This window comes from Carcharhinus amblyrhynchos, chromosome 6, assembly GCF_965287045.1.
Source record: "Carcharhinus amblyrhynchos chromosome 6, sCarAmb.v2.hapA, whole genome shotgun sequence".
Lineage (NCBI taxonomy): Eukaryota > Metazoa > Chordata > Chondrichthyes > Carcharhiniformes > Carcharhinidae > Carcharhinus > Carcharhinus amblyrhynchos.
In genome coordinates, this window is record NC_137329.1 from 126,737,515 (window position 1) to 126,757,269 (window position 19,755).

General features: G+C 45.0%; 1 protein-coding gene across 2 annotated transcripts in view; it reads right to left on the minus strand.

The window, feature by feature from the left end:
- Positions 1-19,755, minus strand: part of nav3 (neuron navigator 3) — a 360,827-nt gene that overhangs the window by 52,611 nt on the left and 288,461 nt on the right. For both annotated transcript variants that reach the window (XM_080191445.1, XM_080191444.1), the window contains exons 21-23: positions 16,797-16,849; positions 7,114-7,137; positions 6,021-6,098 (exon numbers count right to left, since the gene is read on the minus strand). In XM_080191445.1, coding sequence (XP_080047571.1) covers positions 6,021-6,098; positions 7,114-7,137; positions 16,797-16,849 — 155 coding nt within the window. The remainder of the gene's footprint in view (positions 1-6,020; positions 6,099-7,113; positions 7,138-16,796; positions 16,850-19,755) is intronic.

A 19,755-nucleotide genomic window follows, 5' to 3' on the forward strand; every position in this document is an offset into this window, starting at 1 on the left:
AACTATAAAAAGAGAAGGAAACTGACAATCTCAGGTTTCTTCAAAAATGGCATCAATTAGAAGCATTTTGTAGGAGAAACACGTTCCATGTTAGAAGGTTTACTATCAGTGTTTGAACTGTTGTTGGTGAGATGGATGTAATTATATCCCCGTGCTGATAAACCACTCCTAATTCCTCATCAAAAGAAACCATTCTTAACAACAACGCAAGCATGCAACTCAAAGCGTGGTACCATTGTTTAATAAGCCAGAGGCCACTAGCAGGTCCCTGAACAAGCATTAGTGATTTCTGTTAGCCAGAATGGAATATGAATCCGTGGAACCGGAGCTATAATGGGAGTTTCTCACATTACAGCAAAGGCACAATCTGAAATGTCAGCACATTTTCCCGCACTCAAGACTTTGGCAAATCTCTTGACAAATAAGCCCTCAATCTCTCCATTATAGAATTCAATTCCAGTACATCTCCCCCATCTCCAAAACCTAAATGGCTCACAACTTATTTTATTATTGTCACAAACTCAACAGGGCTGATGCTAATATCCCATAACCAGTGGGAGAATGTTGGTGATTAAAAATGTAAAATCCAGGAATATGATCCCACTCACAGTTTGCACTCTTGCTGCTGTTTTAACACCAACACTTGGTGCAGTGCTACATAATAATGATGCCTGGTGTCATCAAGCAAGGAGTTTATTAATAAATGTCCCTGACATTTGCCAGATTCCTCCAGGGATTTTTAATCGGTTCTGAAGCTATTCAATTTTGCTGACATGATTTTGTTTTATGATGCAGAATGTGGAACTTGTTGACAGGTGTGCGACAATATGGACACAGGTGAAAAGAGAGATGTTACCAAACTTTTCCAACTTCCACTCATCAGAACAAACACAAGAATACCAAATTTCAAAACAATCACAATTTATACTACAAAGGGAAAGGGTGCTAATTGGTTGGCAAGTTGGGCCTGATTGAGTGAGGTGTTGCCATGGAGAAAGTAAGAGGGAACGATAAGCTGCCCAAGTTCCTGGGATATTTTCCAAAATTGCAAGACTTGAACGGATTCCTTTTGTTTGCAGAGGATGCACCCTGTGTATGATTGGATATCGCTTCTAACAAATGTAAGTGAGCTACATTATAAGTTCAACTGATGGAAATGTGAGACTTCATTATAATATTTCAATTAGGTTCCCACTGTGCTGCCAGGAGCCTGATGTTAATATAACAGTCAATGGCTGTGTATCTCAGGACCCTAGGAAGCCGGTAGCAGGATGGGAATGGAGACGGGAGCAGTGAGTACAAGAGGTTATACTGTGTGAGCCAGAGGGATGAGGAGTCCTCCCCCGCCACAAGACCTACATTCCATCTGGTTAGCTGTCAGACGATAGCTGCCTTTCCTCATTCAGCCCACATCCACCGACTCCAAACTACGAACCAGAGACTCCTCCCGATTCCCACTCCCAACCACCCCTCCCTACAAACTGCCAATCCACACACACGCATCCCAAACACACACACCCTCCACCCACCCACACACCCCACGCATCCCCCCCATTCTGCCAATCTACCCCCCTCCACCCAGCACAACACTGAACCCATACACACACCCCCACCCCACACACACACCTCCCCCTACACTGCCAATCCACCCTCCCTCCCTACACACACACACACACACCCCCACACATACCTCCTTCCACCCCACATACAGACCCCTCCTGGTGATTTTTCCCTCCCTAGCCTGCCTCCCATTTCCTGATTCCAAAGTAATTCTATTCTTTTGCAAGTGTAGTTTTAACAACGTCCTGTGTGGCAGCATCAATATTGACCAATTTTTATATTCCATTCCCCTTGCAATAAACAACATTCCATTTGCTTTATCTCAGTACAGGTGACAATAATAAATCAAATCAAACCAAACCATATTGACTCTGTCTGACTGTGTTGGGATCTTCCCTGTGCCTCGATAACCTCCTCTATAATAAATTACAGTGAGTGCCCGGTGATAAATGTGAGACTCGCTGGTTTCCTGGTTTTAAATGGGATGATAATTGCAGCTTTCAGTTAATTGAAACACGATAAATGATCAACCTCACAAACAGGCTCACATTAAAACACATCGAATTGTGTTGTGCCAACAGCATGCAAAGATTAACAATTTGTCTGTGGACCAGACTTTTAACAAACTTAGCTTCAGCTAAAGTAATTTCAAATTCTTCCAGAATGCAGAAACAAAGTCTTTTTGGCTTATTATACATTAGAATACTGTTTATACAATTTAACCAATTAACGAAACTGGCTGGATCTCTTTATTCTTTATTGAATTAATATTGTTAAAGGTCAAATGAAAGACCTATCAATTATCCATCACTCCCTCCTGCTGGCAGGCTGCTATCCAGCTACTTAGATGAATGATGTAGCCTTGTACCAACACATATTACCCAATCACTCTGTGTCAAAGCGATGGCAGGTAGCAAAGCAGCTTTCCTCTGACTACAGACAGAGAATCTTGTCTACAGTCGGGTCTGTCAGGAGATCCCGCTGCATTTCTCAGCTCGCTGCCTCAGGAAGAACATTACAAACAGGACTGGGACATCCCGCTCAACTCCACAAAACTCAGGCTTGGAATTTCCCAATCTCCCAAGAGGGCGTTCCTGATCTATGTGTCAGAAGGTGAGAATGTCCGAGTCATAGAGTCAAAGAGGTTGATAGCATGGAAACAGACACCTCGACCGAACTTGTCCATACTGCTCCTTTTTTTAAACCTCTAAGTTAGTCCCAATAACCCGTGTTTGGCCCATATCCCTCTACACCCATCTTTCCCACGTAACTGTCTAAACACCTTTTAAAAGACAAAATTGTACCCGCCTCTACCACTACTTCTGGCAGCTCGTTCCAGACACTCACCACCCTCTGGGTCTGCAGAGTGACACAAAATTGAAAAAATTGCGTTTCTGAACCCTGTTGTGTTTCTCCCCTCTCACCTTAAACCTGTGCCCTCTAGTTTTAGACTCCCCTACCTTTGGGAAAAGATATTGACTATCTAGCTGATCTGTGTCCCTCATTATTTTATAGACCTCTATAAGGTCACCCCTCAGCCTCCTACACTCCAGAGAAAAAAGTCCCAGTCTATCCAGACCCTCCTTATAACTCAAACCATCAAGACCCAGTAAATCTTTTCTGCACTCTTTTTAGTTTAATAATATCCTTTCTATAATAGGGTGACCAGAACTATGCACAATACTTCAAGTGAGGCCTTACCAATGTCTTGTACAATTTCAACAACTCCTGTATCCAATGTACTAACCAACGAAAGTAAGCATGTCGAATGCCTTCTTCACCATGCTGTCCACTTGCAAATCCACTTTCAAAGAGCTATGAACCTATATCCCTAGATCTCTTTGTTCTGTAACTCTCCCCAATGTCTTACCATTAACTGAGTAAGTCCTGCCCTGGTTCAATCTACCAAATTGCATTTATCTAAATTAAACTCCATCCGCCATTCGTCAGCCCATTGGCCCAATTGATCAAGATCCCGTTGCAATTGGAGATAACCTTCCACACTGTCCACTATGCCACCAATCTTGGTGTCATCTGCAAACTTACAAACCATGCCTCTTAAATTCTCATCCAAATCATTAATATAAATATAAATTAATATAACAGTGGGCCCAGCACTGATCCCTGAGGCACACCGCTGGTCACAGGCCTCCAGTTTGAAAAACAACCCTCTACAACCACTCTCTGGCTTCTGTCATCTGTCATCAAGCCAACTTTATATCCATTTAGCTACTTCACCCTGGATCCCATGAAATTTAACCTTATACAACAACCTACCATGTGGTATCTTGTCAAAAGCCTTGGTAAAGATTATGTAGACAACATCAACTGCAATGCCCTCATCTACCTTCTCGGATACTCCTTCAAAAATCTCCCTAACTACTCCTGATCAAATCTCCTCTACTCAGTCAGGAACATTGTAAGGAAAGAACTTGAATCTACACAGATCAGATTTCACCAGCCCAGATCATCACAAGCTACTTTCTAGCCAATGTGAGCACTTCAGAAGAGTAAAGTTACTGCTGTAATATTCTGAATGGCGACAGGTATCTTACACAAACTGAAATACCACAGATATGAGAATGAAGAGAGGACTAGGGGGCACAGCCTCAAGATAAAGGGGGGGGGGGGCGGTTTAGAACGGAGTTGAGGAAGAACTTCTTCACTCAAAGGGTGGTGAATCTCTGGAATTCTCTGCCCGTTGAAGTGGTGGAGGCTGCCTCGCTAAATATTTTTAAGACGCGGGTTGATGGGTTTTTGATAAGAGAGGGGATTAAGGGTTATGGGGAGAGGGCGGGAAAGTGGAACTGAGCCACGACAGATCAGCCATGATCTTATTGAATGGCGGGGCAGGCTCGAAGGGCTAGATGGCCTACTCCTGCTCCTATTTCTTATGTTCTTATTATCTGTTCTTTGAGCATGCTGGAGGGTAATAATTAGTCAAGAAACTGGGAAACCTTTCCATCCCTGCAATATAGCAGCTGTGTGATCTTTAGGCTTCTGTTCAAATACTTCCATTGTCCTTCCAACAATGCCGCACTCCCTCAGCACTGACCCTCTGACAGTGCCGCACTCCCTCAGCACTGACCCTCTGACAATGCCGCACTCCCTCAGCACTGACCCTCTGACAGTGCCGCACTCCCTCAGCACTGACTCTCTGACAGTGCCGCACTCCCTCAGTACTGACCCTCCGACAGTGCCGCACTCCCTCAGCACTGACCCTCCGACAGTGCCGCACTCCCTCAGCACTGACCCTCCGACAGTGCAGCATTCCCTCAGCGCTGACCCTCTGACAGTGTGGCACTCCCTCAGCACTGACCCTCTGACAGTGTGGCACTCCCTCAGCACTGACTCTCTGACAGTGTGGCACTCCCTCAGCACTGACCCTCTGACAGCACGGCACTCCCTCAGTACTGACCCTCTGACAGTGTGGCATTCCCTCAGCACTGACCCTCTGACAGTGCGGCACTCCCTCAGCACTGACCCTCCGACAGTGCGGCACTCCCTCAGCACTGACCCTCCGACAGTGCGGCACTCCCTCAGCACTGACCCTCTGACAGTGCGGCACTCCCTCAGCACTGACCCTCTGACAGTGCGGCACTCCCTCAGCACTGACCCTCCGACAGTGCGGCACTCCCTCAGCACTGACCCTCCGACAGTGCGGCACTCCATAAGTAATGGTTCAGCCTCGAATTCTATGAGTCAGAAGCAGTTCCCCTCTGATCCCGGGCTTTGATCTTATCCATTTGCATTCCACTTTTTTTTGAGATTTGAAATTTAAACAGAGTAAAATCCAATGAAGCAGGCCAGCCCCAGAAAAGATCAGTGGTGGATCAGGAAATGACTCCTGCTTAACTAATAAACCACCAGAATTACTTTTCTATCTGACTCACACAGCTGAGTGTGAAAGCTGAATCCTGTCTGTCCTTTCCTCGCTGGGTTCAGGTTGGTTGTTTAACTGGTTGCTTGGAAACAGAAGTTTGCTCACCCAATGCGACTAATTAAAGGGGGATACCAGGCTGGAGCTGGTGAAGCTGGCAACCCCATGCCTTGAGTCTCTAGCCATCATATTGTGGACCCACCACAGATTGATGGTTGAAAGACAGACAGTACGCTGATCACACTATCCTATCTTCACAAACCTTCTGTGTCTCTCTTTCCAGATAAGTCTTAAATCTCGCTAACATGTCTGCAACCACAGCTGTCTCCACACATCTAGATATTGCAACAAGACCCAGAGAGGCCTCTCTGACAAATCTAACTTGAAATTCCCACTCTCCCCAACCAACCCGCTGCCCCCCACACCCACCACTGTTCCCACTGGGCTTCTCAATTTCCTCACCACACTGCTGCACACAAGTATTGGAGTTGAAGTTTCTACTGGAGAATTATAGACTGAGGATCCAATCGCCTTTTTGTGGCTGCCTCACTTTCTCAAACAGGACGGGTGAGTAACTCACATTCGCGGAAAGTTGAGAGGTGAGCGTCGCAACCTTCTCCTGGGACGTATCGAGCTCCCTGCGCAGTTTTCGAATTTGCTGTGGTGGAAGAGAGAAATATCTGGGTTTAGATCAGAATTTGAGGAAGACTAACATGGGTTTATGTGAGCTTCTCGCACAGTCACCAATCCCTGTCGATTGTTTCAGCTCAACTTACACACAATCCCTCGCGAAGCTCTTCACATCTTCACAACCATTTCACCCACTCCTCTTTCACCACAAATTCACCACATTTCACCACGTTTATCCTTAACATACTTCGCAGTTTATCTTGGAAGACACATATTGAAGAAAATTGGTCAAAGAATCAGAGGTGATATGAGGAATTGTTTTATATTATTCAGCAAGTTGTTGTGATCCGGAAGGTGCTGCCGGAAAGGGCGGTGGAAGCAGATTCAAGAGGAACTTTCAAAAGAGAACTGGAGAAATGTTTGAAGGATAAGATCCGCAGGATTATTTGGAAAGAACAGGGAAGTGGGACCAATTGGATAGATTGTTCAAGGAGCTGGCACAGCACAATGGGCTGAATGGCCTCTGTATACGAGCAGTGTACATTAACCTGATATAGAGCAGCATCTTGTGAGAATCGCTAAAGGAGACAAATCACCTCAAGGTTACATTCTCATCAAATGTAAATTTAGCACAAAACCAATCAAAGTGTTTGGGGTTTCACGACCTTACTGTTGCTAACTCAATTTTAATTTAATCACATCTGCCGTGGCATCTCCCTATTAGGGATGGGGCTAAACTTTGGTCCAGCCAGCAATGCCCAGATCCCATAAATCAACGGTCACGATCTTCACTCACTCAAAGAGTAAAAACCACAGCCACATGAGAACACCATCACCTCCAAATCCCCCCTTGAGTCACAAATATCACTCCAACTTGGGCATTTGGCAGCCATTCCTTCACTGTCCCTGAATCAAAATCCTGGAACTCCCTCCCTACCAGCACACTGGGTGTACCTACACCACATGGACAGCAGCGGCTCTTCCTCAAGTTGACTGGTTTGAATGATTTGAGAAGTTGATTCTTAACATGTTCCATTTCTTACCTCGGAATGTGCTTTCTCCTCAGCCTGTAAAGCAAAAGACAAGAATCAAATCAGGGGCTGAATATTAGGTGGCACAGTAACTTATTGCTGTTATTTAATCGCTCCTCTCTCCCAGCCTGTCGCAGACTTTCCCATACATTGTGTGATTCTGTTCTTTTCCCACTCTCTCTCGCTGCTGTGATATTTGAAACGCTTCCTCATTCCGGTGAAAGCTCTTTGATCCAAACCTCCAGCAGGAATCTCAGACTGTCGCTCATGGTGAGAGTGGAGAGGGGAAGGTGGTGGCCAATGGGAACCCTGCCAACATCATCAAGCTCTGGGCAGAACGGCTCCATTGCTAACTAAGGCCCTTAATTGGCCGATTAGCCAACACTTAAGGATCTCATTCCACTGCCACCGGTGTTAACCCAGCTGCAGACAGGATGACATGGAGCTAAAACCATGTGACCCCCCCGCCCCCACTCTCCCTCCCCCCACCGCCCTCACTCCCGATCGATTCTTGGTTTGATTTATTATTGTAATGTATATTAACATACGGTGAAAAGTATTGTTTCTTGTGCATTGTGCAAGCAAAGTATACCATACAGAGTGGCACAGGGGAGACTGAAAGGGGAGAGTGCAGAATGTAGCGTTATAGTCACAGCTAGGGTGTAGAGACAGACCAGCTTAATAAAAACACAGCATTGCTAGAGAGTTTAAAAGAGTTGGAGTACAGTTTTAAAATGGTAGAACGAGAGTAAAAGATAGAATTAAAGGCTATACTTGATGTCACAGTGGTTAACGCATTGCTGTCTCACAGTGCCAGGGACATGGGTTCAATTCTGGCCTCAGGTCTGTGCAAAATCTGCACGTTCTCCCTGTGTCTGCATGGGTTTCCTCCGGGTGCTCCGGTTTCCTCCCAAAGTCCAAAGATGGGTGGGTTAGGTGGGTAGGCCATGCTACATTGACTTTAGTGACCTTTGTGTCAGGGGGATTAGCAGCGTAAATATGTGGGGTTACAGGAATAGGGCCCGGGTGGGATTGTGGCTGGTGCAGACTCAATGGGCTGAATGGCCTCCTTCTGCACTGTAGGGAATCCACGATTCCATGACAGCTCACAAGAAGTCACCATGCCCTGACATATTTTTGGAACACCGAGCGGATATTGGGAGGAGCTGGGGGTCAGGGGTCAGGGATGCGGGGGGTCAGCTGACCCTTCCTCCTGCATTGCCACCCTATGAAGCAGCTCCTTCCTACACACTATAGAGAGGCGGTGATGATTTACTAAAATCAAGAAAGGAAAAAAAGGTGTTTTCTCACCAAATTGGAATTATCTGGAGATGCTAACATTCTGGTATAATTGTGAACAACTTCACCAGTTATGGAATGATTGCAATAATTGAGATGTAAAGTGTCGCTGACATGAACGTTAAACCTGTTTAATGTATCCCTGTTAAAATCTCTCTGTTTAAGCTTTTAAACAGGCGATAGGTGAAACATAAAGAACAGAGAGGTCGAAATCCAAGTTGCAGGGCTGACGATGGTCACAGTTGTAGAATATCTGGGTAAGGAATCTAAAACAGCACACCGGAGGTGTACAGCCAATACAGCCGGGACAGAGACAATCGGTCCGCAGGATTCAGATGTGCTGTGACCTGGGCAGCAGCACCGGGCCAGGAACAGGAGATCAGCAAGAAGACTGTTGGGGAAACTGCTCCCAGAAATGGTGAAGATGTGGGAATATCATTTGATGTTGATGTAGGACAGGGGCGAGCGATTTGTCAGGAATATCCTTGTTATACAGCTGTGTGCCAGTGAGAGGGTTGAAGCTGAACTCAGTATCAATCCTTTCACAACCCAGAGAAGGAAGGAGACTCATTTCTCTCACAGCTTCATTGTATTTTCAGGAAGAGGGAAATCAGTTCTCCTCAGAGCCTTGGCCAATATTTATCACTCAACAAAATCTTAAAAAGAATGCAGATATCAGGTTATTACCACACTGCTGTACATAGATTAGCTATTGTGTTTCTATCAACTACACACCAAAATGCCCCTCATTAGCTGTAAACAACTTTGGGATACCCTATGGCTGTGAAAGGTCATAGAGTCAAAGAGGTTTACAACATGGAAACAGCCCCTTTGACCTAACTTGTCTGTGCCATCCTTTATTTTTAAAAACTGCTAAGCTAGTCCCAATTGCCCGCATTTGGCCCATGCCCCTCTATACCCATCTAACTATCTAAATGATGTTTAAAAAACACAATTGTACCCGCCTCTACTACTGCCTCTGGCAGCTTGTTCCAGACACTCACCACCCTCTGTGTGAAAAAATTGCCCCTCTGAACACTTTTGTATCTCTCCTATCTCTCCATAGGACAAAACCTATGCCCTCTAGTTTTAGACTCCCCTACCTTTGGGAAAAGATATTGACTATCTCGCTGATCTGTGCCCCTCATTATTTTATAGACCTCTATAAGATCACCCCTCAGCCTCCTACGCTCCAGAGAAAAAAGTCCCAGTCGATCCAGCTTCTCCTTATAACTCAATCCATCGAGTCTTAGTAGCATCCTAATAAATCTTATCTACACTCTTTCTAGTTTAATAATATTCTTTCTATAATAGGGTGATCAGAACTGTACACAATATTCCAAGTGTGGCCTTACCAATGTCTTGTACAACTTCAACAAGACGTCCCAACTCCTGTATTCAATGTTCTGACTGATGAAACCAAGCATGCCGAATGCCTTCTTCACCACTCTGTCCACCGGTGACTCTGCTTTCAAGGAGCTATGAACATGTACCCCTAGATCTCTTTGTTCTGTACCTCTCCCCAAAGCCCTACCATTAACTGAGTAAGTCCTGCCCTGGTTCAATCTACCAAAATGCATCACCTCGCATTTGTCTAAATTAAACTCCATCTGCCATTCGTCAGCCCACTGGCCCAATTGATCAAGATACCGTGGCAATTGGAGATAACTTTCTTCACTGTTCACTATGCCAACAATCGTAATGTCATCTGCAAACTCACCAACCATGCCTCTTAAATTCTCATCCAAATCATTAATATAAATGACAAATAACAGTGGATCCAGCACTGATCCTTGAGGCACACCGCTGGTCACAGGCCTCCAGTTTGAAAAACAATTCTCTACAACCACCCTCTGGCTTCTATCAAGAAGCCAATTTTGTATCCATTTAGATCCCTCACCCTGGATCCCATGAGGTTTAGCCTTATGCAACAATCTACCATGCGGTACCTTGTCAAAGGCCTTGCTAAAGTCCATGTAGACAACATCAACTGCACTGCCCTCATCTACCTTCTTGGTTACCTCTTCAAAAAACTCAATCAAATTTGTGGGACATGATTTTCCACTGACAAAGCCATACTGATTGTCCCTAATCAGTACTTGCAGCTCTAAATGTCTGTAGATTCTGTCTCTCAAAATACCTTCTAACAATTTACCGACTACAGACATGAGGCTCACTGGCCTGTAGTTCCCAGGCTTTTCCCTGCAGCCCTTTTTAAACAAAGGCACAACATTTATCACTCCCCAATCTTCAGGCACCTCACTCATGACTATTGATGATTCAAATATCTCAGCTAGGGGACCTGCAATTTCCTCCCTAGCCTCCCACACTGTCCTGGGATGCACTTCATCAGATCCCAGGGATTTATCTACCTTGATGCGCTTTAAGACTTCCAGCACCTCCTTCTCTGTAATGTGTACACTCCTCAAGACATCACTATTTATTTCCTATTTATGTGCTATACAAATGCAAGTATTTCCTTTGTTTAATGTGCCGGTGTTGAGTCTGAGCATCCTGGCGATGGGACACTGCTGCAAAATACTCATCTTTGTTCTTCCACAGTTCATTCATCCGCAGGTCCCTGGGGGATTTTCAAAACAGCCCAATGGTTGGTGAACAAATTTCAAACTAATATGCTTGTCGGCCCTGGTTGCTATGGTGATTAAGCACTCAGCTCCTGCTCAGATGGCCTGAATTCAAATGCTGGATTTGGTCTTTTCAGACTCTGTTCCTGTGGCAGACAGGGTGAGATAGGTTTAGTTTGCCCGGGCGGATTGGCACACAGCTGGCAGTAACCATGGAACTAGTGACATCCTGGAGGGTGCCAGCCTGTCAAACACTGCAAGGAGACAACACGGATTGGAGCACATTAATCTCCTCTCTCTCCCTCTCAGCCCTAGCGAATCAAGGTGGATGCAATTCCTTTGTCAGAATAATGTTTCTCACACAAAGAAAAATTTGCATTGATTAGTGTGAGATCCCAAAGCACTTTTCAGCCAATGAATCCAAGTCAGTTATTATGTGGAACGTGCAGAAACCAATTTGCACACAGCACGCTCCCACAAACAGTAATAGAGACAAGTCCTTCAGTTTCAGTGACATTGAGGGACAAATGTGAGTCAGGGTACTGAGGAGGACGCCTTCCCCCCTCCTCAAAATACTGGCACGTGATCTTCATGCCCAACTGAGGTGACAACTGGGACCATCCTTCACGTCTCATCCATAAGACACCAAGTGTTCGTCCAGACTCTGAAGACACACCTTCCTGCCTCAGAGATGAGTTCACTCGTCCCAGAACCAGAGAGTGACAGAGGCAAGAAATCAGCCTGGGTTGGTGAAGGGCAGAGGTAGGGGGTGAGGTGAGAGGAAAAATACGTCAGATTGGTGTTGGAAGGGTAGAAAGGGTCTACTGGGAAGTAAATCTGGATCTGCTTCCCCCGTAGGGCAGAGTCAGGATTAGGATTTTGAAATCACAAACGGATCGGGTGAGGATCAATGTCTGAAAACCCCGTACCTCCAGAGAGCTCTGCAAATTTACCAATCTGATGGAGCAGGCAGAGAGGAACTTCTCGGGGGCAATTAAAGATGGGTAGTAAATGCTGGTCTAGCCAGCAAAGCCCACATCCCTTGAAAGAAAACAAAACTTCCTCTGGTAGGCAAGTCTAGAACAAGGATGATGTAAGGAAGCACTTCCTCACACAAAGAGGATTAGAAACCTGGAACTTCCTCCTCCCAAAATGCTGGTAAGGCTTGGGGGCTTAATCAAAAAGTTCCAAACTGGGATTTCTCTTTGTGTTGGACAGGATTATTCAGGTTTACTCTACAAAAAAACGGATGAACAATGTTCATTTTGCAACCAGACAGATTGAGTAGAGTAGAATTGTCTCTTCCTGTTCCGATTCTCCTATATTTCTTTCACCTTTGGATTTGTTACCCTATCGTGTTCCTGTCCGAGTGAAGCTCAGCATTGAAATGACGTGACAAATCTGCTTTCCACATGAATGACCAACAGTTACTGACTTGGAACTCCAGCTACCAGCCATCTGGCTGGATGGTGGGGGGTCCCGTTCAGCTCAATGTGGGTGTAAAATCAAGTCACATACATTGTGCAGGCTGGCACACGATATCCGAATAGAAATATCAGACCTTCCCTTAGACAATCAAGAAAGACTGAAGGGGCTGGGCCCTTCGATCTTCAAAAGTGAAGCTGAGTACTGAGCTGACAGCTTTTCTAATCTTGAGGGAGTGTGAGGAGTTTGGTCGTGGAGAAAATGTTTCCCTTTGTGGAGGGAGTGCAGAACTGGAGGCCCTGAACATAAAGGAATTGAGGAGAAACTTTTTCACCCGGAGATTAATGAACAGGAAGTTGGGAGTGACTGACGTGAGAAGTGTAGAGAGATTCCAGGGGAAGCTGGATAAACACACGAGGTGGAAAGAAATGGAAGATACTGATAGGTTTCAATGAAGTGGAACGGCCTCTTCCAAAAAGAAAATAGCAGCACGGAGCTGTGGGACAAACCACGCAGACTTGATTCTGTCTCATTTCATTCCCGTAAGGTCTCTCTGGGATATTAAGATCGAGTCCCAATGTTTCCAATTCCCCCCCTTGGAAAATAAGCCCAGAGATAAACTGTGAAAGTAGCTCACTACAACAGGAGATAAACTTTCAGGGCCATTGTAGAGAGAAACAGATTGTGTTTATGAGACAGACTGAGATAGACACTGTTTGTAGAGAGACGGACTGAGGCAGACACTGTTTGTAGAGAGAGACAGATTGTCTTGGAGACAGACTGAGATAGACTCTGTTTGGAAACTGAATCGGATTCAGACATGTGATGAGTGGAGCTAGGTTTGGGAAACTGTTGAAAACATTCCAAAGCTTAATTATTGACATTTCCGAGGTGCTAATTTCGAATGGCAAAGGATAGCATTTATCCCAGATTTAATTTGACTATGTTAGAAAATCAATGGAATTAATTAAAACATTGACCCAGAATCTGCTGCTGAATTAACTGCGTTCTCCATTATTAAAACACAAATCACCCAGTAATTTATGGTGAAGGAGAGGGACCCAGAATTTGGGAATCAGTACAAGGTGCTGGATATACGGAGCTCCTGTTAGCTTCATAGAAACAGCAGCTCCAGAACCTCCTGGGGAATTGCAGCAAATTACTGCTTTTGTTGTCCGTTCTGTGAGTTAGGGCTGGTATTTAATAACACAAGGAACTTCTGTATGAGGAAAGTCATATTCCTGCAATGACTCCCAACATCTCTGGCCTAGAAAGAGATCAAATAATCTCATTCCTGCAGCTAATAAATCATTCAAAATATTAGAAATTTAAAATGCACATTTTATTTTATTTATTTTTCTTTCTGTTCTTCAATCGGAGAGTCAGTACTGAGGGAGTGCTGGACCGCGGGGGGCGGTGAGTGAGGAATATACAGCCTTGTTGCTGCCCACTTTTACTAGCAAGGGCAGTATTCATAGAAACATAGAAAAACTACAGCACAATACAGGCCCTTCAGCCCACAAAGTTGTGCCGAACATGTCCCTGCCTTAGAGATTACTAGGCTTACCTATAACCCTCTATTTTACTAAGTCCCATGTACTTATCTAAATGCCTCTTAAAAGACCCTATCGAATTTGCCTCCACCACCGTTGCCAGCAGCCCATTCCACTCACCCACCACCCTCTGAGTGAAAAACTTACCCCTGTCATCTCCTCTGTACCCACTCCCCAGCACCTTAAACCTGTGTCCTCTTGTGGCAGCCATTTCAGGCCTGGGAAAAAGCCTCTGAGAATCCACATGATCTATACCTCTCAACATCTTATACACCTCTATCAGGTCACCTCTCATCCTTCGTCTCTCCAGGGAGAAAAGGCTGAGCTCCCTCAACCTATCCTCATAAGGCATGCTCCCCAATCCAGGCAACATCCTTGTAAATCTCCTCTGCACCCTCTCAATAGCTTCCACATCCTTCCTTTTGGGGAGGGGGGGGGGAGCGGCGGCAGGAGGGAGTGGAATTCAAAACCAATCCATGGGAGCATTATTTCAGGGAGTGAGTAGAATGTTGCCAGGGCTGGAAAAGTGTGGCTCTGAGGAGAGATTGGATAGGTTGGGGTTATTCTCCTTTGAACAAAGAATGCTGAGGGTGATTTTTTTTTTTAAAGAGGTGAATAAAATAATCCGGGAGAGAGATAGAGTGGAGAGGATAAAACTGCTTCCCTTGATGGAGAATTCTAGAACCAGGGAACGTAGATTCAGGATAAATGGCAGTAGGTGCAGAGGGTGGTGAGTGTCTGGAATTCACTCCCCAAGTTGGCGGTGGGGGCAGAGACCCTAAACTATTTTAAGAAGTACCTGGATCTGCACCTTATGTTCTATAAGCTATAGGGCGATGGGCCAGGTGCAGGAAGGTGGGAGTGGAAAGGGTACCCAAGTGTCCTCGGACGGGAAAGGACCAAATGGCCTCCTTCTGTGCTATCCCTTTTCTAGATTCATCTGATAGGTTACCCAGGGAACAGGTGGTATTGATTCATTCAAATACAAATGAGATAATTGTCCCTCAGATAAGAGCATCTTCAGATATAGTATCTGAGTGATTTGAGATATGAGATGTCATGAGAATAGAATGTCTGGGAGGAACGAATAATTTTGGAATATAGTTCACAATTTCAGCCCCCTCCCCTAAGGGGCTTCTCCCCACCTCACGCCTGGGCTTTGCTGTGGATTCATTATTAGGAACAGATCATTGCGATTGGTCAATAATCCCATTGCAGCATGTGACACTGGGAGTGAAGCAGGGGAACTGGATGGTCTCTTTCTCAGGAATCTCTCTGCCGCTTTGATAACTGTGAGGTTATAAGGACATAAGAATCAGGAGCAGGAGTAGGTCATTCGACCCCTCGAGCCTGCTCCACCATTCAATAAGATCATGGCTGATCTTTTCATGGACTCAGCTCCACTTACCCGCCCGCTCACCATAACCCTTAATTCCTTTACTGTTCAAAAATGTATCTATCCTTGCCTTAAAAACATTCAATGAGGGAGCATCAACTGGGCAGGGAATTCCACAGATTCACAACCCTTTGTGTGAAGAAGTTCCTCCTCAACTCAGTCCTAAATCTGCTCCCCCTTATTTTGAGGTGGTGCCCCCTAGTTCCAGTTTCACCCGCCAGTGGAAACAACTTCCCTGCTTCTATCTTGTCTATTCCCTTCATAATCTTATATGTTCCTATTAGATCTCTCATTCTTCTGAATTCCAATGAGTATAGCCCCAATCTACTCAGTCTCTCCTCATAAGCCAACCCTCTCAACTCCGGAATCAACCGAGTGAATCTCCTCTGCACCCCCTCCAGTGCCAGTATATCCTTTCTCCAGTAAGGAGACCAAAACTGTACACAGTACTCCAGGTGTGGCCTCACCAGCACCTTATACAGCTGCAACATAACCTCGCTGTTTTTAAACTCCATCCCTCTCGCAATGAAGGACAAAATTCCATTTGCTTTCTTAATTACCTGCTGAACCTGCAAACCAACTCCTTGTGATTCCTGCACAAGGACATCCAGGTCCCTCTGCACAGCAGCATGCTGCAATTTTTACCATTTAAATAATAATCCATTTTGCTGCAATTCCAAAAAAAAAGGATTACCTCACATTCACCAATATTGTACTCCATCTGCCAGACCCTCGCCCACTCTCTTAGACTATCGATATCCCTTTGCAGACTTCCAGCATCCTCTGCACACTTTGCTCTTCCGCCCATCTTAGTGTCATCTGTGAATTTTGACACACTACACTTGGTCCCCAACTCCAAATTATTTACGTAAATCGTAAACAATTGCGGTCCCAACACTGGTCCCTGAGGCACACCACTAGTCACTTATAACATGTGGGAAAGGACAAAGAGGCAGAGTGTTTTCTCTCTTAAAGTATCAGGGTGACCTAACAGAAGCCAGAAAATTGTGAAAGGTTTTGATGAAGCGGGCACAAAGAGGATGCTTCCACTGGTGGGAAATTAAAAAAAAAACTGAGGTCATCAATATAAGCTAGTCAATATAAGCTAGAAATCCAATGAGGAATTCAGGAGAAACTTCCTTACACAGAGAGTGGTGAGAATGTGGAACTCACTCCCACAGGGAGAGGTTGATGTAAATATTATAGACATGGGAGAAACTACATAAACATAAAGGGAGTGTGGGATAGAGGTTATGTTGATGAATGAGCAAGGACAGGAGGGGGTTCAAGTACAGCATGAATACCCAATGGACTAGATGGGCCAAATGGCCTGTTTCTGTGCTAATTCCAATATTACTGCCTCTGTGCTGTTACTGCAGGAATTCACAGCCCCGTCTCAATAGCCCCAGGTTACCGGGAATTCGCAGGGATACTTACTGTCGAGTACAGAGACGATGTGCTTGAAACCAGCGATAGCGATGATCCATGGACTGGAATAGACAAGGAGACAAATTAATCGGCATTCAGTCACAAACACAGGACTAGTCTTATCGAATCCATACAATAAACCCCACAGCACCATGCACCCCAGTTCAATTCCCAGCTTGGGTCATTGCACATTCTCCCTGTGTCTGTGTGGATTTCCTCTCACACTCCAAAGCTGTGCGGGTTAGTTGGATTGGCCATGCTAAAATGCCCCTTCATGTCAGGGAGACTATTTAGGATAAATGCATGGGGTTGTGTGGATTGGGCCTGTGTGGGATTGTTTTTGGTGCAGACTTGATGGGCTGAATGGCCTCCTTCTGCACTGTAGGATTCTATGATTTACTAAAATTATTGAAAACAGATGCTTCCAAAGGATCCTTGTTCATTCAAAAGGGATGATTAAATATCACTGATATATCCCTTATATTAATGTTTTGGATGAGAATATAGGAGGCATGGTTAGTAAGTTTGCAGATGACACCAAGATTGGTGGCATAGTGGACAGTGAAGAAAGTTATCTCCAGTTGCAAAGGGATCTTGATCAATTGGGCCAGTGGGCTGACGAATGGCAGATGGAGTTTAATTTAGACAAATGCAAGGTGATGCATTTTGGTAGATTGAACCAGGGCAGGACTTACTCAGTTAATGGTAGGGCGTTGGGGAGAGTTACAGAACAAAGAGATCTAGGGGTTCACGTTTATAGCTCCTTGAAAGTGGAGTCACAGGTGGACAGAGTGGTGAAGAAGGCATTCGGCATGCTTGGTTTCATCGGTCAGAACATTGAATACAGGAGTTGGGACGTCTTGTTGAAGTTGTACAAGACATTGGTAAGATCACACTTGGAATACTGTGTACAATTCTAGACAGGATATTATTAAACGAGAAAGAGTGCAGAAAAGATTTACTAGGATGCTACCGGGACTTGATGGATTGAGTTATAAGGAGGGTCTGGATAGACTGAGACTTTTTTCTCTGGAGCGTAGGAGGCTGAGGGGTGATCTTATAGAGGTCTTTAAAATAATGAGGGGCACAGATCAGCTAGATAGTCAATATCTTTTCCCAAAGGTAGGGGAGTCTAAAACTAGAGGGCATAGGTTTAAAGTGAGAGGGGAGAGATACAAAAGTGTCCAGAGGGGCAATTTTTTCACAGACGATGGTAAGTGTCTGGAACAAACTACCAGAGGTAGTAGTGGAGATGGATACAATTTTGTCTTTTGAAAAGCATTGAGATTGTTACATAGGTACGATGGGTATAGAGGGATATGGGCCAAATGTGGGCATTAGCTTAGGGGTTTTAAAAAAAAAGGCAGCGTGGACAAGTTGGGCTGAAGGGCCTGTTTCCATGCTGTAAACCTCTATGACTCTATTACCTCTATGTCACACAACCATCAGCAGGGAACAGCTCAGGGTTTATTTAATCAATCGTTGCGAGTTCAAAATGATATTTCTACATTACAAGTCGTTACGATAAGACTGCGGGGCAGTACACTTAGAAATGACAGTTTGTTTCACAGCGTGGCCTTATTAATCGTTGCATGTTGAAGTTATTTGATCTGATCTCTGGGATTCAGGCGAGTGAGGGAGTCAATGCCGGGTGTCCTTTGCTGCTGATAGACTTGCCAAATGTCTGGGCGTGCCTGGGGCTGTGTCACTGGTGCTGCTCATTTTCTCCTCAGACAGTGCTGGCTTCTGGACCTTGACATGAGTTTTTCTAATCTCTCGTATCAGTTCAGTGCTGCAGAGATTGGAGGAGTTAGATTGTTCCCCTTACAGGAGGATGGCTTCAGGGGAGAAGTAATAGTCATGTTCAAAATGAGGAAATATTATCACTGGCAGGAGGTAACGAGCGGACACAGACTTACTAGAATTAACAAAAGATCCAGAGGTGGAATCTTTTCCTCAGTAAGTTGTTAAGAACGTGTTAGAAACAGATTCAATGATAAATTTCGAAAGTGACTAGATAAATCCTTGAAAAGGAAATGTTTGAGGAAATATTGGGAAATAAAACAGGATGAATGGATAGCTCCTTCAACGAGATAGTACATGGATGATGGGCTGAATGGCCTCTCTCTGTGCTGTATGAGACCTGAGGTGCTGCGTGAAAAACAGATCTAAGACAGCTTGATATTATCCTAGTTTACCAAGATGAGCCTGAGAACCTTTACAGAAAAAAATAAATGATTGAAAGAAACCTCCCGTTCTCCCAGTTGGAAAGCTGCCTGGGAATTCCATGGGAAGAATAATCCTCTCAATTGTTTCAATCCCCTCCCAGAGCTTCCACATGGGCACGGTGGCACAGTGCCAGAGGCCCACGTTCAATTCCAGCTTCTGGGTAAAGAAGTTTCTTTGGAATTTGTGATCAGATTTCTTGGTGCCTGACTCATGGCCTCTAGGTTTCCTCTTCCAAAACCCTTCATTATCTTAAAGAGCTAATTTAGTGACCAATCAGCTGTTTCTCTCCAGGAGAGAGAGAGAACCAGCCTCTTCATCCTTTTCCATGGAAACAGATCCCGACTATTCCCTGGCCACCCCAGGCAGCAAAGTGAAGATGAAAGCTGAATTGCACTGGAAACATTGAGAAATTAGATCGGTCCTTTGGTGGGAAGTGACAGGATCTCAATCCCAGTGTTCAGTCGAGCATCACTCTGCAGCTCAGGACAGCCTCAGAGTTGGAGCTCAATAGTTGTCCCGTTCTAATGGGGTTTGAAGTGTTTCAAGGGTTGGATAGGTGAAAGGACGTTGGAGTCACAGGTTTGAACAAGCCTAATTGAGACCCTGATGGTTCTAAGGACATGGAGGGAACGTGCACCAACAGCAGAGACCTTTGGCGAGGTTCCTCCACCAACTGACATCTGACAAAGCACCACTGCTGCTGCGAGGCTCTTTTCAATGATAGCAGGCGTGAGACTAA